This window comes from Triturus cristatus, chromosome 8 (assembly GCF_964204655.1).
Source record: "Triturus cristatus chromosome 8, aTriCri1.1, whole genome shotgun sequence".
NCBI classification, from domain to species: domain Eukaryota; kingdom Metazoa; phylum Chordata; class Amphibia; order Caudata; family Salamandridae; genus Triturus; species Triturus cristatus.
The window spans coordinates 959,859,768-959,882,231 of record NC_140591.1 but is presented as its reverse complement, the minus strand read 5'-3'; the positions used below and the strand labels follow the sequence as shown (position 1 = coordinate 959,882,231).

The 22,464-nt window shown below is 48.1% G+C and overlaps 1 protein-coding gene across 1 annotated transcript in view; it reads left to right on the top strand.

Moving 5' to 3' along the window:
• Positions 1-4,229: 4,229 nt before the first annotated feature.
• Positions 4,230-22,464, top strand: part of PHEX (phosphate regulating endopeptidase X-linked) — a 1,454,229-nt gene continuing 1,435,994 nt past the window's right edge. Inside the window, exon 1 of the mRNA XM_085622474.1 lies at positions 4,230-4,892. Coding sequence (XP_085478600.1) covers positions 4,769-4,892 — 124 coding nt within the window. The 5' untranslated portion in view covers positions 4,230-4,768. The remainder of the gene's footprint in view (positions 4,893-22,464) is intronic.

Here is a 22,464-nt window from a genome sequence, read left to right as displayed (position 1 = left end):
AGCAACTATCCCAACCACAGTGTCTGGCTCACAGAGGTGGAGCTGGCAATAGAGACTCACCCCTCAGTGAAAAGCGTCAGTCAGTCCCTCACTGTGAACGGACAATGCTCATTGAGGCACAAGATTTGTTATTCTAATCAACACTCATCACAATTGGACACTAGTGAAGTTGCGTATACTTATTTTGCATGTGGGTGTCAGTATGGGCAGGACAAGGGTCACAACATGCAGGCCAATGCATCAGACACTAACAGGCCGCATTCAGTCACGGTACAGTTAAACGTGACAGCCGTTGTGCATGTGCCTGGGATGTCCTGCCATTGCGTTGGTGGCTGTCATAGTACCGGTACTCTTCTGACATGCGGCAGTTATGTGGATGACATGCCACAGCTCGGAGCAATGTGTGCAATATTTGGACGCATGGATAGTTGTGTATGTACGTGTCAAGGGCATTCCATGAAAGAGTACCTCGAGCCAGGACTTCTGTGTGTGTGATGTGGATAGGTTGCTCTTATATTTGCGCGGTGCGTAGTGTGGGAGTCAACATCATCTGCTATGGTGTCTCTCTCAGGAGATGCCGCCAGCATGCAAGACCAAGGTTGTAGGTGCAGATGTCCTTCCGCATTATGTATTGAGACAAAGGTGCTTTCATCCCTAATGTTAGTCCAACAACTGCTTGCATTCTGAAAATGTGATGTTGCTTTCGCGCTGAAAATGAGGCTAGGCCTTAGGCTTATGGTGCACCACTGGCGAAACACACACAACAGTTGGCATGTATGATCCAGAAGCCCGAGCGGTCTTGCACTCCTTGTACAATCACTTTGTGCGCGGCCGCCCTCCGGGTGGATGCTATATTGCAACATTGTCAATTGCGGGCTTTGTGGCGCCGACACGGCGACAGAGACACACGCATCAGTTGGTTTCCTGTCCAGCCCAGAAATGAACCACACCCAGAGCCCAGGGATAATTATTCACACCTCTACGCTGGCCTGGCATACGCCGACCCAGCCCTCTCGGCTTACATATAAAAGGGGGGGCGTCGCTACGTGTCCCAGTTCTTCCCCACTGCCGGAGGTGACATGGCTGCATCCGCCTGGCATATCACGAGACTCAATCATAGAGGGTCCATGAATGTGTTGCACTGAGTTGGTGGCACCTAAAACACTGCGGCCGGCATGGGCCTACCGCCAGGGGACGGTGACTTTCGATGCACTGAGGTAGGGGCACCGTAGGTGCTGAGCGGGTGTGCAGCCTGCGATGATGCGCCATCCTGGCGGTCCGGACTGGTAGGGATTTCTGTGAGCCCGTCCGGACCGCAGTGTAGGCCTGAGCCAGGGGGCAGCGTGGGCCTACCGCCACGTGCCGTTGCCTCACAGTTCACAGAGTTGGTGGCACCAAAAGAGCTGGGTGGGTGTGCAGCCTGCGATGAAGCCCTGTGCACTGATGTGATCTCTGCCATTGTTTAATCAAGACCCAGTATCAGGTGTGTGACCTTGTGGCATGCGGTGTGGGGCTGTATGATGTGGAGGCTGCCAAGGTCACGGGCCCAGGCCCCGGACCTTGCACCGGCACGTGGTGGGCCCTCTTGGAGTCATGCTGTTGGCGGAAGGTGAGCAGTAAGGCCTGGTTGCGCAGGGACAGCCAATCACCGCTGGGCGGTGGGAGGGGCTGGTGTGCAGCAGACTGTGTGCACAGGTTCGGGCAGGCGCTGATGACATGTGCAATGATGTAGACTCCGCCATTCATGATTCGGTAATCTGTTTCAGATGAGGAACCTGGTGGACTGCAGTGTGTATCGGCACGTGGTTGGAGACACTCCGGTGGCAGCAGGTGAGCAGTGAGGCCTGGGTTTGCATTGTTGGCACACTCTCCCCCTCTCCCCCTTTCGCTGTCTTGCTCTTTCTTGCTCTTTCTCACTCTTTCTCTCTCTCTTTCTCTCTCTCCTTCTCTCTCTTTCTCCCTCTTTCTCGCTCTCTTTCTCCCACTCCTTTTCACTCTCCTTCTCTTTCCCTCTCTTTCTCGCTCTCTTTCTCGCTCTCCTTCTCTTTCTCTCTCTTTGTCGCTCTCTTTCTCTTTCTCGCTCTCCTTCTCTTTCTCACTCTCCTGCTCTTTCTCTCTCTTTCTCGCTCTCTTTCTCGCTCTACTTCTCGCTCTCCTTCTCTTTCTCTCTCTTTCTCGCTCTCTTTCTCGCTCTCCTTCTCTTTCTCTATTTCTCTTTCTCTCTCTCTCTCTCTCTACCTTTCACTCTCTCTCTCACCCTTTCATGCTCTCTCTCTTTCTCGCTCTCTCTGTCCATGGATGAGCGCATGACACACCTTCTTATCTTTAAATTTTGTCTTGAGGGCTGTGACTTACAGATTGTCCAGAGAAGACACGCCATGACTCTTCCACATAGTTGTATTTGGTTTAATTTCAATAAATTGTTAAGTTTTGAAATTAAAAGATGAATGATTGAATCGCCTTTTTCTGACCACACATGATTGTTGATTGCGGAACATCAGGCGAATTATTTTGTTCTGGATTTCGTGCAGTTGATGTGATATCTCTTTGTCCGGGGGGGCGGTGGGGGGTCCTGTGGGTGGTTGCGGTGGGTGTTGTGTCCCTCTTGGGGGTCCGAGCTGCATGATGAGTGGCTCCATGGCATCTGTCGTTCTGCAGGTGTGGCTCTGGGCTCCTTTTCAAGGTGCAGGTTGTCGTCCAACTTTACACCAGGTAAGAGCAGGTGTTAAAGCCCTGCTGCTAACACACCTTATCGCATGTTTTATGAACTTATCGCCGATCTGGCTGGTCGTTGAGAATGTTTCGAAGTGGTGTTGTCGCGGCTTTTTGCACTGGAACGCCTACTCTGCATCTCATTAGCGTTAGTTGCCGGTGTCATCTGTGGCGATGCTTTTTGCGGCTGGTATCGCAGGAAATATGGTGATATCGGCTATTAGCACCAGCTTGTGAATAGTGCGATGAATTTATCGCCACTTTGGCGGCAACAAAGTGCCACTAACTCGGCGTTAGGTCCTTGAGAATATGCCCCAAGGTGTTTTGTGTGAAAAGTCTTGTGAGACTTCATAGCACTTTCCCTGTTTTCCTTTGCCCAGATTTTATGAAATTTTTATTTTAGAAACACCCGAGCTTACTTTCGAGAGAGCCCCTGACAAGCAAAGTAAGTTGCGCTGCGGTTATTCGTAGAGTTGCAACATCTATGCATTGCAAATTCTACTATGCTTAAACTAGCGTAAGTGCGTATTCTTTCAGCACTCGATATGTGGGAGCTGAAAGTGGTTACATCTGCAAAAAGAGAGCAGTGAAGTGTCTGTGTAAAAAGAGGGAGCGGAGGTGGGGCACAAAAGAGCGATGTGGAAATCAGACATAAGTTAAAGATAAATTAAAGATGTAAAGAAAGTGCGTAAAGCTGTGTCTCCGCATAAGGGAATACTGTGCAGAGGATCAGGCCTACTTGTTCAAATACTATTGATGCAGAAATCTTTCAGCATAGGTCCCAGCATAATATTTTAAAGCTGTTGAAGACTGCTTATAATTCGGTTCCGTAAAAATATACAGACTTTTCAGGCATGTCCCTATGTGGCTGAAGGCGGTCGGAAAGTATTGGTCTTTATAGGCCTCGGCTCGACTGGGATATTTTCAGATTAGGATGTTAGTGTTAAACATAACGATGTGCTCTGCCAGGAACATAGTAATTTGGTTTCCCGAAATAATTGTATCTAGTCATCAAATGTACGGTCCTGTGGCTGTTTTGTGTTTAAGGAAAGCAAACATTTTGATTTAATTATAGGCGACTTTGTAGCTCTGTGTGGCATGGGGGGGTTTGAAGTGGTGCAGACTTCCCCAGATTTAAGAAATCACAAAAAGGGCGAATAATTGCGTACGCTGCTTAGGTTATATACATGGTGTGTGCTATGTTCGAATCATAGACCTCTGTCCCAGTCCACATCCCTTGCTGTCGCCTCCACATGTATGTAACATAGAAAGGTGCGCACCCTCTGCTGGGATTCCTGGTGCTGCTGTGAATAATCTCTAGAAGTAAACCAGTAATTCTGTAGGTTGCTTTAATTGCCACTTTTGCGCCACTCTGAAGAGGACTCGTCACGCTTTTGGCACTGCGTCATTGTCAACCCTCCACAAAATGAACTGCTACATGATGCCACCCCGCTCTCTGGGAGGTTTTAAAAGGGACCTGCGTGTGCAGAGAGCACCCACTTGTGGTAGGGAAGCCCCCATTCACAGGAGTGAATAAGGACAAGGCTGTTTGGTGTTTGGTGGTGCTGTGTGGAGCGCCCAGTCTCGCGCGCAGCAGCCTGCAGTTGTTTTACGACTCAGTGGGGGTTGCTGCTGGCCGGAACCCGACATGCTGGGAGCAGCTGTGCAGTAGCAGGACAGCTCTGGACTCCAAGTGAAGTGGCCTGCTGCTGCAAGCCAATGCATCACATGGACATTAGCAGAGAACGGGACTCGTAAATAAAATAGTCACCACGCGCCCTGCCAATCCCTAATTACTCTGCTGCTCTCCCCTAAAGCTAAAGAAAACACAAGCAGGCTCGATCTTTTTTTCCTGTATTTTTTTTTTTTTTTTTTTGCTGGGAGCGAATGAAACAAGAGCCCCGGGGACAGAATCCGCAAGTTGTAAATGAGAAAAGCAGAGAGGGGCTGGCTTGTCTTGGAGGTGGTCTGCTTAAAGGTGCCTCCTCCAGGAAATCAGTAACCAGTGGACCAAATCCCTCTCAGCAGTGCTTTCTGGAGGAGCCCGCTTGGTGCCATGGACGGCCAGGAGATGGGGAGCTCTACGCCAGCCAATCAAAACTCTCCCAGCAAAGCCACACGGATTGCCCTTGTGGCCTTTGTGTGTGCCACTGCGGCGCTCGCTGCAGTCCTGTTTTTAGGTATGTGACTTTATGTTATGGTTTGTTATGTTGAGATGCATCATGTGAAGTTACAGTGGTCATGTCACTGACATTTTCTGCAGATCTCATCACAGTCAGACATTGAAGTTGATGCAGTTGTGTGGCAAAAAATGTTGATCCTGTCAACATGGAAACGCCCACAAATTCAGTACAGTGTTTCCACTTAAAGGCCCTAATAAACCCCAACTAGACACAGCAGCACCAACAACAGAAAATCAGAGAAATGGAAGATTTCCCAGAATTGTATTTTTGTGGTATGGTGCAAGTCCCTCTACCTTTTCAGGTGAATGGGATTAAAATATCTTATTTTGTGTTTGGCAGCGCTTTTGCCCTTTTGTTTTTCTTATTTTTCACAAAGTTGCCTCCTCTTTTGCATCTGTGTGATTCCAAACCCATCACCACACTTTCCGATTGCTTGGCAGACCCACAGAGGCAAGCCTTTTCTGGCACGTGTTTGCCCCCAGTGCCACTCACTTATCAGTCTCAGCTGGGGAAGTTACTTATTTACCTGTCGTGGGCCTCAGATTCGAGGCAGGGTAGACTAGACGGGCTCATTAGCGTGGCTTCTGGGAATCATTTAAATTGTTAATTCCAGTTGTTGGGAATTTCTTTCTAATCAGTTTTCTGCACATAGCGCTTCAGTGGTAGGGGCGGAGACAGCTACAGGAAATTCACTCCGGGCTTTTGGGAGCTAAAGCTATTTTCTCAGATATGTAGACCCTTGCGGTTGTTTTGTGGCGACTTACAAAGACTTGTGGGACTTGTAGTATTCAGTGTGACCTGCAGGCCGTACATAGCGTGATGCACTCTCAGTTCAATCCGAAGGCATCTGAAAGTAATGTTCTGAAAAGCATAACTTTCCACGCTTGTGCCCAAAAAGCGTCTTATCGCTTTCAGTACAGCTGGAGACAATTTGTCGGAATTGAAAATGCTTAGAGAAGTTCTCCTCTCTGCCTTCAGAAGTATACATTTTTTTTCATTACCATTCCTCGAGGGACAAGGCCTTTGTATATAACGAAGTACCGCGTGGATATATTAAATGCCTGTACTTATTTTGTGCCTAACTGATTTGCACAGACTGACGTAAATTGGGATTTTATAGTCCTTGTTATACGTCTCATGTTATTTGAAGTATGTTTCTTTGTGTAGGGAGGCGATGTGCTCTGCTGCGAAAGTGCGCGAAGATTTAAAAAAGGGTAAACATGAGTGGATAGGCTTTCAAATCAGCACATGTGGAGGGAAAATGTGAATGCATGCATTAACCCGTTATGTGGTTAATGGCTAGGGCTAATGGGGTCGTGAAAAATACTCTTCTGTCGCATTCCCTCCCCCCCCCCCCCCTCCTCCGGGTGGCTAATTGAAAGCAGATTTAATCATGACATCCAGAGGAACTCCTGCTTCCTGTCTCCGAGCAGGTCGGAGGTGAAAGTTCTCCATTTTAGCCTGATTGAGGTGTGACAGATCATTAGCTTGTGAGGACTGAGACAAGGCTGTCTGCATTCGGAATCTAATTTTCTCATTTTGTATATTATCACTGACCTCAAGTTAAGTCTCAGATGGCCTGATTCAAAATCATGCACAGGACTCACATCTAATATATATATTGAATTCTCATTTTAGCGGATTCGCAAGCATAGAAATGTATGATATTATAGATTTTCGTGTCCGTTTTTGTGTCCAACAGTTGCTTCTCAGGCATGAATCAATGTAACAAAATGTGCATTTGAACATTTAAACATTTTTACAAGTGGAGAAACACCTTTCTCCACAGCTCCAGTAAACACACGAGTGTTTAGAGCACATAACTGCCCTTCCATAAAAAAATGTAAGCTAAGGATATCAGTAGGATGGAAAAACATTCTAAGTGCATTTAAATATACACTAAATTACGACTTTGGGGCCTAGTACGATCTCAGATTGGAGGCTTTCCGCCCGTAGGTTTAATTTCCGCCCGCCTAATTACAATCGAAGTGGTCGGAATTGAAATGGGTTGGTCTTTCCGGCTGGATTCCGACGGGCTCAAGGAGCCCGACAGTCAGTCGGAGACCAGTTTGTAATCCCAATGGACAGCGTTTCCGCTGTTGGGATTACAATGCTCGGTTTCTGAGAGGCTTTCCATGCCGGGCTTTCCAGCAAGTTTGTGGGACCCTAGCAGAGCCCCCTTCTCCTTGTGGCCTTCGGTTGGGAGCTGGAGGGACATCTATGGTGCCCCCCTGTTAATCCCTGCACTGTGTGGCAGGCACCGTGAGGTGCCTGCCACACAGGGATGCAGGGATGAAAACAACCTCCATTTCCCTATGGGAGCTTGTACTACAGCTGGTTTATGGCCGTAGCACAAGCTCCCATAGCGAAATGTGAGTACGCGACCGCACCATGTGCGTCCAGATCGTAATTAAGTGGTCGGGACCACGTCCCAATTCCGCCATGATGTTGGTCAAAGGCAACTTCGACTGACATCATAAACAGCCCCTTTGTGTCTGTTCTCCACTTTCCCAATGCAACTCCCTCACCCCATTCCTAACCCTAAACTTACCCCATGTTTTGCAGATTTAGCTCTATAGCAAGTTCAACTGTATATATGTCCACATATCCGGATTCTATGACTTCGGATCATAGTTGTACTTCCAGATGAAACTGATTGCGCTCTGAGGTGTCTTTAATTGCAAAATGTTTTTTTGACTTATAGATAAATGAATTGCTGTTTTTTAAAGAGCATGACTCTCAAAGTCTGGTAGATCATCATGTAAAGTTCAGGAACTGAGGCCTGTTAATATGAATGGACTGGGCCTGTTGGTAACCGTGGATTTGGGCCCATTAGTGTGTCATAAGTCTAAGCCATAAGTAAGAAATTGGGATATTGTTTGAGAGGGTGGAGGCCCCACTTACGCAACAACCACAATCCGTGTCAGGGCGACCTTTAAATAGTCACTCTATTAACCATCAATTAACCTGGTAGCTTGGCAAAAGCAGTCAGGCTTAACTTTGAGGCAATGTGTAAAGTATTAGGCAGCACACAAACAGTAATAAAGTGAAAACACAAGACGAGCAGGGCATCGCGGACGGGCGTGTAAGAGCTTCACATTTGTGGTTGCCTGTGGGCTGTCAATGCTGTTATATGAAGAGATGGCTGGCGGCGCCGTGCGCTGATTTTCTGAGCGAGCAGCTTGGTTCCACTGCAAACAGGCCCTTTTGCGGTGGTGAAGAGCCTAACATTTTGATGTCAAGAGCTTGAGAGCCACTTGGGGGTCAGCAACTCATTAAAGACAGATCCAGGTGCTGTTGGGTAGCCTTTTATATCCCTGAGGCTCAGATTAGGGGCCCTATTACACGTAGGGCACACTTTCCCTGTTTGTGCTGTTGCAGCATGAAGGACAAGGTTTACATATTCTCCTTATGTCACAGATTCTTATTCACAGCTCATTCATACACTCATTCATTGGTGGGGCCCATAACACCAATACACTCGTCATTCAACCAAACTCACTTGAATCTGTACGGAGGAGAATAAGGCGCTGGACATGTGGGTACCTTATTACCTATCAGGATTAAATTGCATTTACATTATATACAGATTCTATATACATCTACAGAATCCTGACCTTAACATCAAGGCACTCATCTACTTGGTCGATGGATCAATTAGTTGGACTGGTTGATGGTGAATTAGAACCAGCTAAGACACAATTAAAGTCTAGAAATCATTTAATTTTATCATAAATTTAAAGAATCATAAATTCATTCTTATTATTTCAATTGTTGTTTATCTAATTAATAACATTTCTTACGTTTGCATTTATTAACTACAGCTCATAATATAATTTTTTTGTTTATTAAAGAGAAATCAAACATTTAGAAAATAATAATTAATTAGGAAAAATGCAGTTAATAAGTTACCAATTGACAAACGATGATGGCCTCAGATCAAATAGAGAGTTCTCCGCATTCTCAGGTAAAACTCCCTGGACAGGCTATCTGACCCACAGCGAAGGATCAAACCGTCAGGCAGAAATATAGGATACACAGCAAACTCTTCTCCCAAACACCAAATAAACCCAAGGCAAACCAATTAATCAACACCAGCTTAAGGCAACCCAACCCAACGCCACGAACGATCAACCCAATTGACGCGCCCAATGACGAATGAGGGCCCATTTTTATATCCTTTTTCCCCTTACATCATAGAAAATATGGCGAGTTTTAGAGGCAGAGAAAATGTTCTGCTTGGACAGTTTGGGGTCATTATCAGTTCGTTTCAATTTTTTCCCAGTGTAAATTGGTTCTTCATGGTAACTTGGCATAGGAAGGCACAAATTGTAAATGTTTCTCAGGCGAGAGCAGCGAATGTAACTTCTCAAGGTGAAAAAGTCGTATTACACGGGTTCTTTATTGTCCTTTCCGCTGTTCCCACATAGTCATCTATTGGCTGGCGATCAAATCCCTATCCTTGACCGGGAACACAATGTCAGAAGTTCAGGTCACTTGGTGATCTCCAGAGCCAGCTGGGCATGCGCAAAAATCATCGTGCTCACATGGTGTCATCTGCTTCAGAGAACGCCATCTTGGGTACTGCGGCTCAGTAGGCCCGAATGCCAACTTAAGCGAGAATTAACATAACAGTAATTAAAATATAGAAATGAAGATGCTAATGTTTAAACCCACTTTAATCCTAATATATATTAGTATTTTCCTAGCTATAGCAACAATTAAAGCCGCTCGTAGGCTTGTGGACATTGGTGAATTTCATGCCTGAATAACCGCTGCTGTTGTGAACGCCGCCTGCGGCTCTGGATATCACTTGAACTTACCTGCCATGCCCTCGCTGCTGTGGTGACTGCAGATTGGGTGCGGGTGACGTTCTGTCCACACAGGAGTTTTACCTGCTAATTTTAATACACGGGACTGCGAGGTCCAGGCTGCTTTGTGCTCCAGCTACCTCTCGCACCTGGCTCCTCCTCCTGGCTCTGCCCCCCTTGCTTATTTTACCCATATCTCCCCACGCGTTAGCGGGACGCGTGCAGGGCGTACCCCGGGGCGAACACCGGGCAAAGAGCGGACCCTCTGTGGCCCTCAGAGGCACGAGGAGACCGGACCGGGGCATTCCTCTAACTTGACCATCCATTGGAGGCAATTGTGAGTACTGACTCGTTCCACTGCTTTGTTAACTATGGCCGAGACTTTGCTCAAAAATCCATCTACAACTGTAGGAGGTACGAACAAGGGTACATTGGATGATTACTTCTCCAGGGCTGCTGCGGCTAATGGGAAGGAGATTGTATTAGCTGAACGAAGGGCTGAGCGGCGTCGTTCCATAGAAAGCATGAAAAATAGATTGCCCACGGACATTTTGCTTTATACTACTCCTTCCGACCCAAGTCCTCTTACTATTACTCAGGAGTCTTTAGCCATTGATAACGTTCCTATATTGCTTCGAGACACACCCTCTTCACCTGATAAACTTAATAATTCACATGTCTCCATCAATTTATCTTCCTCTAGTATTTCCATCAAGGAAACTGATAGGATTACGGTGTCCCCTCAACCAGAGACTAAGGCTACTAAAAAGAAGGCTGGGAGGGTGGCTGTGTCTAAAGTCCAAAGACCCCCTCCTGCTAAGAGACGAAAGAGGGTAGGTGATCCTCAAAGGAATAAGATTAACCACTCTGACTTTGGTAGGGGACCTAGACCTATTTTAGATATTGTATCCATGCCAAAGTCTAGTGTATCACTTATTCCCTCTATAGAGGCTCTTAAGGATGCAAGCACTATTACTCCAATGGCACCTTCCTCCCCTGATCCAACTTGCTCCCCACATTGTCTGACAAACGAAGGTTTGCACGTTGCCCCTCTTGAGAGTATCGAACGACTACTAAGGTCATTCACTCTACCTATATTGGAAAGATTAAAAAATATGGAGCAACGTCTGGGGGACCTAGAATTGGCTATCACTGAACATGTGGAGGCATATAAAGACCATGCACATTTAGTGTTGCCTCCCCCTGTGACAGCAGTGCCCTCTTCCATCCCTATTAGGAAACATTGTAAGGTTATCTCTGGAAGCCAATCTATGGTCTCATCTCCCAATACAGCCCAACACCAACCAGTACAAAATGATTTGGGTGAAGCGACAAAGGGAGCGTTTGAATCTATTTCAGGAAATACTCAAATTGTGAGGGGAGGTACTTCTGTATCAAAGGCAGTGGACCACTTAAGGCATCAAGTTGATTTGCCCCCAGAAGCTGTCCCTTATGTGGTAGTGCTTACGAGAGTTCCGTTACTGGAAAAGGGCAAAAAGGAAGGGTTCTTTGAGCTCAAAAACAAAACTATGCACTGGCTTACCCTAAACAGGCCCCTTCCCTTCAATGTTAATGGGGAGATATTGCACTTTCGGCGACTCCCCTGGTTGGGACGTAGAGCTAAGGATATTGAGGGGGATCTAATTATTATTAATTTTAGAGACCCCAGAGCTGTTACTCATATCCTTGACTATACTCTGGGCAAAAGTTGTGGGCCTATTACGCCTCGCGAATTGACATATTTTTATCCAAGATCTTCAGTCTCCCATATTATTTAAAGATTTGTAGATTTGTAGAGCGCCTGGTGACCCGGAGGCATCCCCGCGCTATAAACCTGTAAGGTTGGCTAAGAGGGGAAAGGGAGAAGAGAACCTATTTATTTGGGAAAAAGCAGAGTTTTGAGCTGCTTGCGAAAGCGCAGATAGCAGGGTTCCAAACGCAAACTACGGGGGAGCAAATTCCAGTGGGTGGCTGCCTTCACTGAGAAGCGACGACCTCCGGTACGGGCCCTCCTAAACTTGGGGATATTCGCCAGTCGCTCATTGTCCGAGCGCAAAGATCTCAAGGCTTTGTACGGGGTAACCATGTCTCCCAGGATCGAGGGGCCTTGTCCATTGAGGAGCTTGTGCGTGATGCACATAGCCTTGAACTCGATCCTCTCTCGCACTGGCAGCCAATGAAGTGCCTTAAGTGCCGGTCTGGCGGAGGATCTGGAGGGAAGGCCCATCAGCATCCGAGCAGCTGCATTTTGGGTTCGTTGCAGCTTGCCCAGAGTAGCTTCAGGGGCTCCTAAGTAGACAGCATTACTGTAATCCAGTCGTGCAAGAACCAGTCCTTGAACCAGGAGTTTTCTAGAAGGAGGGGGAAGCAGAGGAAGGATCTTGCGGACTGACCTCATAAGTCCGAAACAGGTTCCAGCTGTTTTGGTAGCTTGGGTTTTCATGGATAGGTCTGGTTCAAGCCAGACCCCCAGACTCTTAATTTCTTTTCTGGGGGCGGGCACCTCACCCATGGTATCGGGCCAAACGGATGGTGGAATTGTTGACCATTTCCTGCCCATCAGCATAACTTCTGTTTTGGACCCGTTGAGTTTGAGTGAAGAGTCGCACATCCAGAGGTGGATTTTCTGGAGGCAGTGCAGAAGATTATCTGGGCATTGGTCTAGGTGTGAGAGCGAGACGACCAGTTGCGTGTCGTCCGCGTAGCTCACAATCTTAATGCCAAAGGGGGCAACTATATCCTCCAAAGGGGCCATGTAGGCATTAAAAAGGGTTGGACTCAGTGAGGAACCCTGGGGAACCCCACTTGTCAGAGGAAGGGAGTCAGAACGGGAGCTGCCATCCCAGACCTGAAACGAGCGACCCGACAGGAATGACTCTAACCAGGCCAGCGCTGTGCCCCCAAGTCCTGCCCTGGCCAGCCGATGGAGCAGGACACGGTGGTTCACCGTGTCGAAGGCTGCACTAAGGTCCAGGAGGATCACTGCCACTGATCCCCCTGAATCCAAAATGCACCTTGCCTCCTCGATGACAGCGAGGAGGGCGGTGTCCGTGCCTTGGCCAGGGCGAAACCCCGTTTGGGACCGTCGCAGCAGATTATTCGATTCCAGGAACTGGGACAACTGAGTGTTGACCAGTTTTTCAGCAATTTTGCTGATGCCCGGAAGGAGCGAGATCGGTCTATAATTGGCCAGATCGGCGGGGTCCAGTTGGGGTTTTTTAAGAAGGGCTTTGACCACCGCTCCCTTCCAGCTAGGAGGAACGGTGCCTTGGGATAAAGAAGCATTAATCAACTCCATAACTGAAGGAACAATCGCAGGAGCGACTGTTTTAAGAAACCTCATGGGGGCAGGGTCAAGGGGGGAGCCACTTTTCATTTTGGCCAGAGTCTTTTCAACTTCGTCCGATGTAACCGCCCTAAAGGCATTAAGCAGCGGGCGAGGTGCGCCTACTGGACAGGTGTCGGACGTCACATTGTCCCAGCAAGGTAGCTGACTAGGCTGCGGGAGTGAGTCTAGGATGTGGGAGACTTTAGAGTCGAAGAATTTAGCTAATTCTTTGCTCCTGCTTGGAAGGGCCACAATCAGTGGTGGGGGTTCAGGAACCTTTAGGAGTTCTTTGACGATGAGATAGGATTCTCTTGCGGAGTTAGTGGCATTTTTTATCCTATCGTCATAGTAGGAGGCTTTAGAAATTTGCAGAGCAGATTTGTATGCTCTCACAGTCCTCCGGTATACGTCTTTATTAGAGTGAAGCCAATCCTTCCTCCAAAGTCGCTCAGCTTTTTTACATTCCTTGCGGAGGGTTCTGAGTTCAGAGTTGAACCAGGGGGCTGAGCCTGTCTTTCCACTCTTATCTTCGCGGGTTTTTATGGGTATGATGGAGTCAAGTGAGTCGGAGATCCACTTCCTGAAGTTACTATCAGCTGTAACAGAGTCCCCGGAGGGGGCGGGGGTCGTTGATTCTAGAGCATTGGCCCAGTCCTTGATAGAGAGTCTGGACCATGCCCTGTCCCGAGTGTATGTGGTGGGCTTGGAGGGCTTCCTAAATTCTCCTGGCCAAAAAAGGGGGACCAGAAAGTGGTCTGTCCAAGGGAGGGGACAAGAGGGTCTAGCCTGAAGGGTGCGGACATTTGTAAAGACTGGGTCTAGCAGGTGGCCCTTGATATGAGTGGCTCCGGTATTGGCCAGTTGGAGACCATAGGCAGCTAAGTCCGATATTAGGTCAGCAGCCCCTGTGTCTAGGCGATCATCAAAGTGGATATTGAGGTCCCCTAGCACAGTGAAATTGGATGTAGAGTGGGCAAGAGCTGAAATGGAATCTAGTAGGGCGCTGGCAAAGGGGCCGAAATGGCCGGGAGGGCGGTACACCAGAAGACCTGTCAGCGAGGTTGTCGGGGCTAGGTGGATAGTAAAATGGCAGCTCTCTGAGTCTTTGATGTGAGCATCGCTAATTCTGCATGAGAAGTGATCTCTGTGCAAAATGGCCAGTCCGCCCCCTCTGCCACAAGGGCGCGGTTGGGACTGGATAAGGAAGCCCGGGGCCAGAGCCAAGACCACATCCGAGTCCGAGTGCGGTGTGAGCCACGTTTCTGTGAGAAACAGGATGTCTAGCTCATGGTCCACAAGCAGATGGTTAATAAGCAGGGCATGCATGGGGAGCGACCTACAGTTCAGTCCTGCTAATTTCAGGCCAGAGCGTGCAAATGGTGCTTGTGTCAGTTGTAATTTGACCGGGGGGCAGATGGCACAGTTTATGAAGTGTCCGCCTGAGGTGTCAACATAATTACATTGTGTGTTTTTTGTAGGTCTGAGACTTAGTAAGGCACGTCGCGAGTAACTCACCCTATCGGTATGCCCGTCCGGCATAGATTCTGGCCCTGAGCCCGGTCGTGCGCGGACGGGCGCAGACGGGCTTGCCTTAAGCGCGCCTTCGGCGCGCATTCGTCGCGCCCGCTGCGCTCGTCCGCTGCGCGTCCGGAGCATGCACATATTTTATGCTACGTCCGGTGCGGGGCGAGGGGGCGTGGCCTCGGAAAGGGGGCGTGGCCTCCGGTTTCAGCGCGCTGGCGCCAAACAATGTTCTGGGGTGGTCAAGCTGCAGCAATAGATCGGCTGCTTTGGACCACAGTGATTCCAGAAGCGTGAGTAAGTTTTTTAAAATTTACACGGAGTTTAAAATAGCACAAAAGAGATTAAAAGAACTAGCACACAGCCTCGCTCCCGGCTTCCGCCTCAGGAGCACAACAAACAGACAGTTACCTGGCGCCTTAACTCGGCGTCTTAACTACGATTTGTGGGAGGGGGCGTGGCTTTGGAAAGGGGGCGTGGCCTCCGGTTTCAGCGCGCTGGCGCCAAACAATGTTCTGGGGTGGTCAAGCTGCAGCAATAGTACCCATAGGGGGTACTTCAGGGCCTCGGCTCGAATGCAGACATATCATCCTGTCTTACCCATATCCTCTGATAACCAGCATTTTACCCATGCACCCATCCCTGTGGCTTGTGAAAGTGTATCTGATTGGGCCACTGTGCCTTTTGGGAGTCACCGAAATGGTTATAGGAGGACAGATTATTGGCCACCATTAGCCCCGCTGGAAGTCGCAAACAGATTCGATGCCCTTTCAGGCTTCGACGATTGCGATTGACAGGGGGGATCTTTAATTAGTAGGCCTATTAACATGGAGCAGCAGGCCGAGAATATCGAGTCGACTTCCCTACTGCAGACCTTCCCCCTACAACAACCTACTCTCTCTGGAACAGTTCCACCTACTCTTGACCAATACGCATTGCCCCATGAGCATATCTCTGCACCAGAAGAGGGATCTGTCATTATTAACGCCCCTTGTGGTTTTTTGCCCCATGACCAAGTTAACCAAGTTCTACCGACTGGCCATGTAAAAATTCTTTCTTAGAACGTGGCGGGCCTTAAGAGTAAATTGCCCATTCCAGAATGGGGCTCTTTTATGGCCCTCCACGATATTTGCATGTTACAAGAAACCTGGGCATTAAAAAGCAGTCAAGCTCAGGGATTTGCTATATTTGATATCATGGCCAGCAAGGGCGAGAGGGGTAGACCTGCAGGGGGTCTGTCTATATGGGTTGGTACGCACTTTGGAGTAACTGCATCACAAATAAGTACTAATTCGCAGGATGTTCAGTGTGTACTGTTGACTACACCAAATGGGCCAAATATCGCCCTGTTTAATGTATACTCAAGGCCAGTTAGGCGGGGTCTTACTTCAGAGGCCATTGAAATTCTGTTGACCTTTATCCAGACAATGGATCCCTCTACTGTGTTAATCGTGGGCGGTGATTTCAACTGCCACTTTGAGCCACTCCTGGATTCTTCCACGGGTGACCCAGATGACATTGATTCACTGTGGGCGATTCCCCATCCATTGACCCCTTCGGCCAAGGTCTGGACCCCGCTAGTTTTACAACTGCAGTCATTTGCCCTTACAACCTCATTGCGAGCTTGCAACGGGAGGGTGGAACCTGACAGACCGGGAAATGTAACATTCAATCGGTATAATCAGTCCTCCATAATCGATTACATCTTTTTAGAGGCTAGGCACTGGGATAAGTTGCATGAATTTAGAGTTATTGAAAGAACTGATAGCGATCATAACGCTCTGGGTAATGTTAATGTTATTTGACATTTGTTAAGCGCTCGTACGCCCGGGGGCTTCATGGCGCTGTAGGGAGGAACAGGCGTGGCCATTGGTTGGTGGAGATAAGGCAGCTTAGTGATGCGCCTGAGAGAAGAGCCAGGTCTTCAAAGAGTGTCTGAAGCTGAGGATGTTATCGCTAAGTTTCAGATGAAGAGGGAGAGAGTTCCAGAGGGCAGCTGCAAGATGGTCAAAGCAGCTGCCTCCGAGACGCTTCTTCTTGTACGGAGGGATAGTCAGAAGGGCTTTATGAGCAGAGCGGAGATTGCGGGAGGGGCTGTATCTTTTAAATAGGTCTCTAATGAAAATGGGCCCAATGTCATGTAAGGACTTGAAAAGGATACACCCAGCTTTGAAGGCCACGCGTTGCTCAACCGGAAGCCAATGCAGCTGTTTCAAGCCAGGTCTGACTGATTGCCTCCTAGGGATGTTCAAGAGAAGTCTGGCTGCCTGGTTTTGAACCAGCTGGAGGCATTTTAGCTCTCCAGCTTGGAGCCCAAGGTATAGACTGTTGGAAAAGTCCAATCTGGACAAAACCAGGGAGATAACGATCTGAGTGAGAGCAGCTAAGGAGAAGAAGCGGGCGATTTTTTTTTTATTTTCTTCAGCTGAAAAAAACTGGAGGAAACAACAGCTCCAACTTGTTTTTTCAGGGAGAGATCCTCGCTAATGAAAATGCCAAGGCTCTTAACCGAGGATGATTTGGATGGGGGGGCGGCCATGCAGGAGGGCCAGAAACTGGGGTTCCAACTGAGGGTGCTCTGTCCAGGCAAGACCAGTTCGGTCTTGCCTGGGTTAAGTTTCAGGTGATTGCAGCTCGTCCAGCTCAAAATGTGGGACATGGTGTTTTGGAATTCTACCACAGAGTCCTTGGTGTTCAAAGAAAAGATGAGCTGCAAATCATCGGCGTAATTGAAAATGGTGACCTTAGCGTGCCTGAGGGAATACAAAAGAGGGCGTAGATACAAATTAAAAAGCAGGGGAGACAACGAGGAGCCTTGAGGTACTCCACAGATGGTAGATATGGTGGGAGCCGTGAAGGAGCCCAGTCTGACCGATTGAGTTCGGTCAGTGATAAATGAGCGGATCCAGCTCAGCGCAGGGCCCCTGAGGCCTGCCTGTTCGACACGGTCGACCAAGATGGTATAGTCGACCGTGTCGAAAGCAGCAGAGAGGTCCAAAAGCACCAGAGCCTGATGGATCCCTTCATCCGCATTCCGCCTCAGGGTATTCTGCACCGAGAGGATGACCGCCTCAGTAGAATGGCAAGGGCGGAAACCGGCCTGATTAGGTGCAAGATACTCTGATTTTTCCAGGAATGTGGGGATGCTGTCGCAGACATGAGACTCCAAAAGTTTGGCACAGTATGGCAACAAAGATATAGGCCTGTAATTGAGTGGGTCTAATGGGTTGGCTCCTGCCTTTTTTATGAGGGGAATAAGGAGGGCTTTTTTGAAGTTGTTTGGAACTTTACCCTGAGCAAGTGAACCATTCAGCATGGGAAGTAGGCTCCCAGGAATGCTGGTACCCACTTCTTTCAGGATGTAAGGGGGGCAGATGTCATCAGGGGAGCCGGATTTGATCTTAGAAAGGAGTTTAGATAGGTTAGCGTTTTCAATGGGGGGGTAGGAGTCCAGGGTAACAGGGTTATAAAAGGTGTCTGCAAATAAAAGGGGAGGCTGAGTGGTAGAAATGTTTTGTTTAATGGTGCAGATTTTGTCAAAGAAAAAGGAGTTTAATGAGTTACAAAGTTTCTGAGTGGGAACTGTCGGGAGGGAGGTTCTGTCACTGGTGCTAAGATCTTCCACAATGTTGAACAGTTCTTTGGATTTATTATGAGCCTTAAGAGTTTTTTCCGAAAAATAGTCGGTTTTGTATTTTAAAATAAGCTTTTGGTAATTTTTACGAGCCTTGCAATAGTTAGCCCTATCTTGTTCTAAATAGGCTATTCGCCACTTTCGCTCCAATTGACGGACTTCAAGTTTATGGGTTTTCAGAAGGGGTGTAAACCACCTGTGGGCGTCATTGGTGCGGGAGCGTGGAAAGTAGGTACAGGGGGCGTGAGCGTCCGCTGCCTGGAGTAGCCATCCTGAGAAAGCTTCTTCCATCTTTTCGATGTCCTGATCAAGCGGGGGAAGGGAGGAAGTTAATGAACCAATAAAAGCAGGGACATCAACATTCTTCCATCTTCTAGTTTTTCCTCCTAGCTTGGGCAGGGGATTTCTACTTTTCCCGGTGGTCATAATAAAGTTGATCAGATAATGATCCGACCAAATACAGGGCGTGATAGACTTAATAGCCAAGGAAATGTTTTGGGACCAGATTTGATCTAGGCTATGCCCTTTGTCATGAGTTGGAAGGTGAATATGTTGAATAAGGTTCATATCGAGGAGGGTTTCTTTCAGCGTAGCTGCCTGAGAGTCAGACTCGGCAGAGTCCAGCCAAAGGTTGAAGTCTCCCAGCAACACGATTTTATTATGGGAGATTATCAGAGGGGCAAGTTGTTCAGCTAGGGATGCCGCAAAAGAGGGCATATTTTGAGGGGGGCGATATATAAGGATGAGAAGTAATGATCCAGTATTAGTATCCATTTTAAAGATCAGATTGTCTGTTCCTAATATGTCGAAGGATGGTAAAGAGGAGACTTTGTGGGTGCTGCGAATAATCGCAGCAACCCCCCCACCTCTTTTACCGGCTGGTCTATCGACATGTAGAATATAGTAGTTTGAGGGAACTGCCGCTAAAATGTCGGGTAGGGAACCCTCGGTGAGCCAAGTCTCAGAGAGAAACAAAAAATCAGGTTGTTCAGCCTGGAGCAAGAGAAAGATATCCAAATGGTGTTTAACCATGGATCTGGTGTTTAGATATAGGCAATTGAGAATGGCCTCAGAGTCATTGGGTGAAAAATGAGGTACATAGGACCTAGGCTTAGGAGCCTTGCCGAGAGAGAATTCGGGCTTCAAAATGCCGTGAGTGGCGGCACGCTTTAGGACAAAAGCGGGTGGGGCGAGTCCGGCGCTATCAGTGGGCCTAAGTGACAGCAATGAGGAAGTGGAATATGTGTAATTATGACCAGGGGTTATGGCCCCAGGCCCCGGTCTGCCGCGGACGGGCGCAGACGGGCTTGCCTTAGGCGCGCCTTTGGCGCACAAACGGCGCTCCCGCTGCGCTCGTCCGCTGCGCTGGGGAGGTCGGCACATTTGCAATAGTTGTTGTGGGCGTGGCCTCGCAGTGGGCGTGGCTACACCTTTGCCGCGCTGGCGGTGAGGGCGTTTTCCCCTGAATCTGGAGGGTCTGGCTTAGCGCGTAACAGCAGCGCTTTCTAACAGGTGAGCTTAGATCGTCTTATTTTTAAAATAACAACACAAAAGGTGACAGTTTTAAAAATGCAAAGCAGTTTACAAAACCTCCGGCTTTCCGCCTCAGAGGGGTTCCAATGAGTAGTGATCGTTGCGCTTTCAAGCGTTTAAGTACTCGGTCAGTGGGCGTGGCCTCACAGTGGGCGTGGCTACACCTTTGCCGCGCTGGCGGTGAGGGCGTTTTCCCCTGAATCTGGAGGGTCTGGCTTAGCGCGTAACAGCAGCGCTTTCTAACAGGTGAGCTTAGATCGTCTTATTTTTAAAATAACAACACAAAAGGTGACAGTTTTAAAAATGCAAAGCAGTTTACAAAACCTCAGGCTTTCCGCCTCAGAGGGGTTCCAATGAGTAGTGATCGTTGCGCTTTCAAGCGTTTAAGTACTCGGTCGGTGGGCGTGGTCTCGCAGTGGGCGTGGCTACACCTTTGCCGCGCTGGCGGTGAGGGCGTTTTCCCCTGAATCTGGAGGGTCTGGCTTAACGCGTAACAGCAGCGCTTTCTAACAGGTGAGCTTAGATCGTCTTATTTTTAAAATAACAACACAAAAGGTGACAGTTTTAAAAATGCAAAGCAGTTTACAAAACCTCCGGCTTTCCGCCTCAGAGGGGTTCCAATGAGTACTGGTACTCTCATTTAGGCTAGGGAGCTTTGGGCTCAAATGTCAAACTTTGGCTGAAGATTCTGCCACTGTGCCCTTGACTATATCAAACTGTAGACGAAGAGTTAAATGGCTAGACTTCCAGATGTCCGACCCTAAGCTAGCTGCCTTATATAAGATCATTATCCCTTTTATTGAAGAAATGGGAAAAGTTGGTCATGTAGGCAGGGCTTCAGAAATCCATGTCAACCTGGTAGCAGCAATTAAGGATATTCTTTGCCCTGAGAGAAGGGCCATTTGCCCTCGGACTTCGTCCCCTCGGTGGTACAATGCTCTCTGTCGGACTACTAGGAAGGCTCTCTTTAGTGCTTTAAAAACTAGTAATAGGGAAGCCATTAGGCTACATCGTTCTGCGTATAAGAAGGCGCTTAGAAATGCCAAAAAGGATTGGGAAGCTGCTAAGTGGGAGAATCTGGGCTCTGCACTTGGTAACAATAACTCTAAGCTATTTTGGACCATAGTAGCCTCTGGACTCAGTGGCCATAGTTTTGCCTCTGCCCCTAATATTGCCCCTTCCGTTTGGGAAAGCCACTTTTGTGCCCTTTATGGCACTTCTGAGTCTGGTGATATGGTCACTATTGCCACTGAATCCCAGGAACTTCGTGTTAGTGTACTTGAAGAACTTTCCCGGTTAACTGTTGTTAGCCAACGCCCCTTACTAGATGAATTAATCACCCTACGTGAGGTTGAGATTGCTTTAGGAAACCTGCTCTCAGAAAAAGCTCCCGGTCTAGATAAACTGCCTGGGGACCTTTTTAGGTCACAACCAAAAATTTGGGCTCCCTATCTAGTTACCCTATTTAACGGGATTTTGCTGGGCGATGATTTGCCGCCCACGTGGTTAGGAGCCGAAATTGTGCCGATTCTCAAAAAGGGTTGCCCTCTAATCCCGTCAGATTATAGACCCATCAGTTTAATTGATACATCACAAAAACTGATGGGGAGGGTTATTTTGGACAGGATCCTCGGGTGGATCGAGGAAAAGGGGATACTTTCTACGCTCCAGGCAGGATTCAGGTCTGGTATATCTACCTTAGATCAGATATTCCGCCTGCAGGTCCTGTATTGGAAAACAGCTAAGGTGGAGGGTGGCAGCCTCTATCTTGTATTTGTGGATCTGCGGGCGGCTTTTGACCTGGTCCCACGTGCGAAACTCTGGAAAGTCCTTGCGGAAATGGGTCTCCCGCCCTATTTGTTAGCCATTCTCTCAAGATTACACCTAAACAATTTTGCACAGGTTAGGTCCGGAAGGAACGAAGAACTCACAGATCAATTTCCAGTTATAAAAGGAGTTCGCCAAGGGTGCGTTTTGGCACCTACTCTTTTTAGCCTCTATATCAATGGCCTTATTGAATATTTGAATGGTGTACGCAATACCGATGCCCCAAGACTGGCCACAGGCAGAGTGCCCGCTCTGATGTTCGCGGACGACACTCTTTTGTTGTCCAGAACATCATCGGGCATTCAAAAAACCCTTGATGGTGTTGTAGAGTTTTGCCATCTTCGGGGGTTGGAAATCAATATAGAAAAAACAAAGTTTATGATCTTCAACCCCCCAAAACGTACCCGCCCTAATCCTGTGCTTTTTGATAGTCCCTTGGAAAGGGTCAAAACGTTTATATACTTGGGTGTTACCCTCACAGAGAAATTTGATTGGCATAAACATATTGCTAGATCAACGCTTAGGCTCACCCAGTTAGCAGGGGGACTAAGTAAAGTTTTTAAGGAATCTACATTTAGGCCGGTTTTCCCTGCACTTACAATATACAGTTGCCAAGCGAGAATGTCAGCAATGTATGGGGCTGAACTCTGGGGGCATATGCAGACCCTGACCCTCGATCTCAAAAGGGTGGAGCAGTCTTTTGTCAGAAACCTAATTGGTCTACCGCCTAGTACACCGTTGATCCCTCTTAGATTGGACCTTGAGCTAACTCCAATAGAGGAGACAATAGGCGCTAGACCGATTATGTACTGGAAGAGGCTGTGGTCTGTCCCTGAACTGGCCGATTATAGAGTTGAATTCCTTGAGATTTGGCCTTTTCTCAGATCCAAAACGATCCCGTGGCTTAGGCATATT